General features: G+C 40.8%; 1 protein-coding gene across 2 annotated transcripts in view; it reads left to right on the forward strand.

The window, feature by feature from the left end:
• Positions 1-287: 287 nt before the first annotated feature.
• Positions 288-1,031, forward strand: part of LOC106875681 (uncharacterized) — a 57,737-nt gene continuing 56,993 nt past the window's right edge. The window contains exon 1 of one of the 2 annotated variants that reach the window (XM_052966530.1): positions 288-622. In XM_052966530.1, coding sequence (XP_052822490.1) covers positions 613-622 — 10 coding nt within the window. In that variant the 5' untranslated portion in view covers positions 288-612. The remainder of the gene's footprint in view (positions 623-1,031) is intronic. The other variant, XM_052966524.1, reaches the window with a different exon arrangement.

A 1,031-nucleotide genomic window follows, 5' to 3' on the forward strand; every position in this document is an offset into this window, starting at 1 on the left:
CAAGAAAGTACCAGGCGAGCCGCAAGATAAAAGTCTGCGGGCCGTATGCTGCTCGCGGGCCTCAGGTTGGCTAGCCCTCATCTAAAGGAAACGGCATTATAGCTGTCGTTTGTTCTAACGCCTTTGGTACACAATCTACCAAAAGGATTAAACTGAGTCAACAACAAACGCAAACTGTAACGATCATGTCACCAGTTTGTTACGGTTAAATGCAACAGGTAAAGTGCATCGTACAAAAAAAAACAAAGAGTAAACTGGATTAAGAAATATATAATGTGGGAAAGTAGTAAACTGGATTAAGAAATATATAATGTGGGAAAGTACTAAACACAAAAGGAACAAACGAAACAAAGACAAGTTATTACTAGCGTGTAATATGAGTCCTGGGGCTAAACAAGGCGGAAGATGTGACAATCACATTCAGTCATTCGGTTAAAGTACAACTGTTCCATCATGATTAACTAGAGGGATACAAAAGCTACTAATGCTAGTAGTAGTAGTAGTAGTTTCTTTGTCAACGGATTCAAACTGGAAACTGGAAATCGGGTCATACAGACTATCTGAAGTAAATTACCTATTTGATTTTGTTGGAGTTAACCACTAATCGTCAACATGAAAATATGTAAGTAGAGCTTTAGTCATTTAGTTTGTTTCCCTCGCGGGATCGTAGGCTGTCAGTTGGTTGTAATTGTGCCTTTGTATCAAACGGCCCAATCCAACTAAACGTAAATAAGGGCGGAAGTAAATACGTACACCCAGGTTAAGGTTAGGATTAGGGTTAGGGTTTTTGTGACGTCGAAAACGGATGGTGTACGTATTCTGTACCTCCGACCAAATATTCAAGGCTTTTCTCAAGTTTAAAATGCAACATTATTTTTTGTTATCTGCATTCCACACACATAAATACATAAAACGGAACACGCTCGAACTAACGCACTCACACACACACACAGGCGAGCGCACACACACACACACACACACATACACACGCACGCACACACGCACGCACGCACACACACACACACACACAC

Source organism: Octopus bimaculoides, chromosome 3, assembly GCF_001194135.2.
Source record: "Octopus bimaculoides isolate UCB-OBI-ISO-001 chromosome 3, ASM119413v2, whole genome shotgun sequence".
Classification (NCBI taxonomy): Eukaryota; Metazoa; Mollusca; class Cephalopoda; order Octopoda; family Octopodidae; genus Octopus; species Octopus bimaculoides.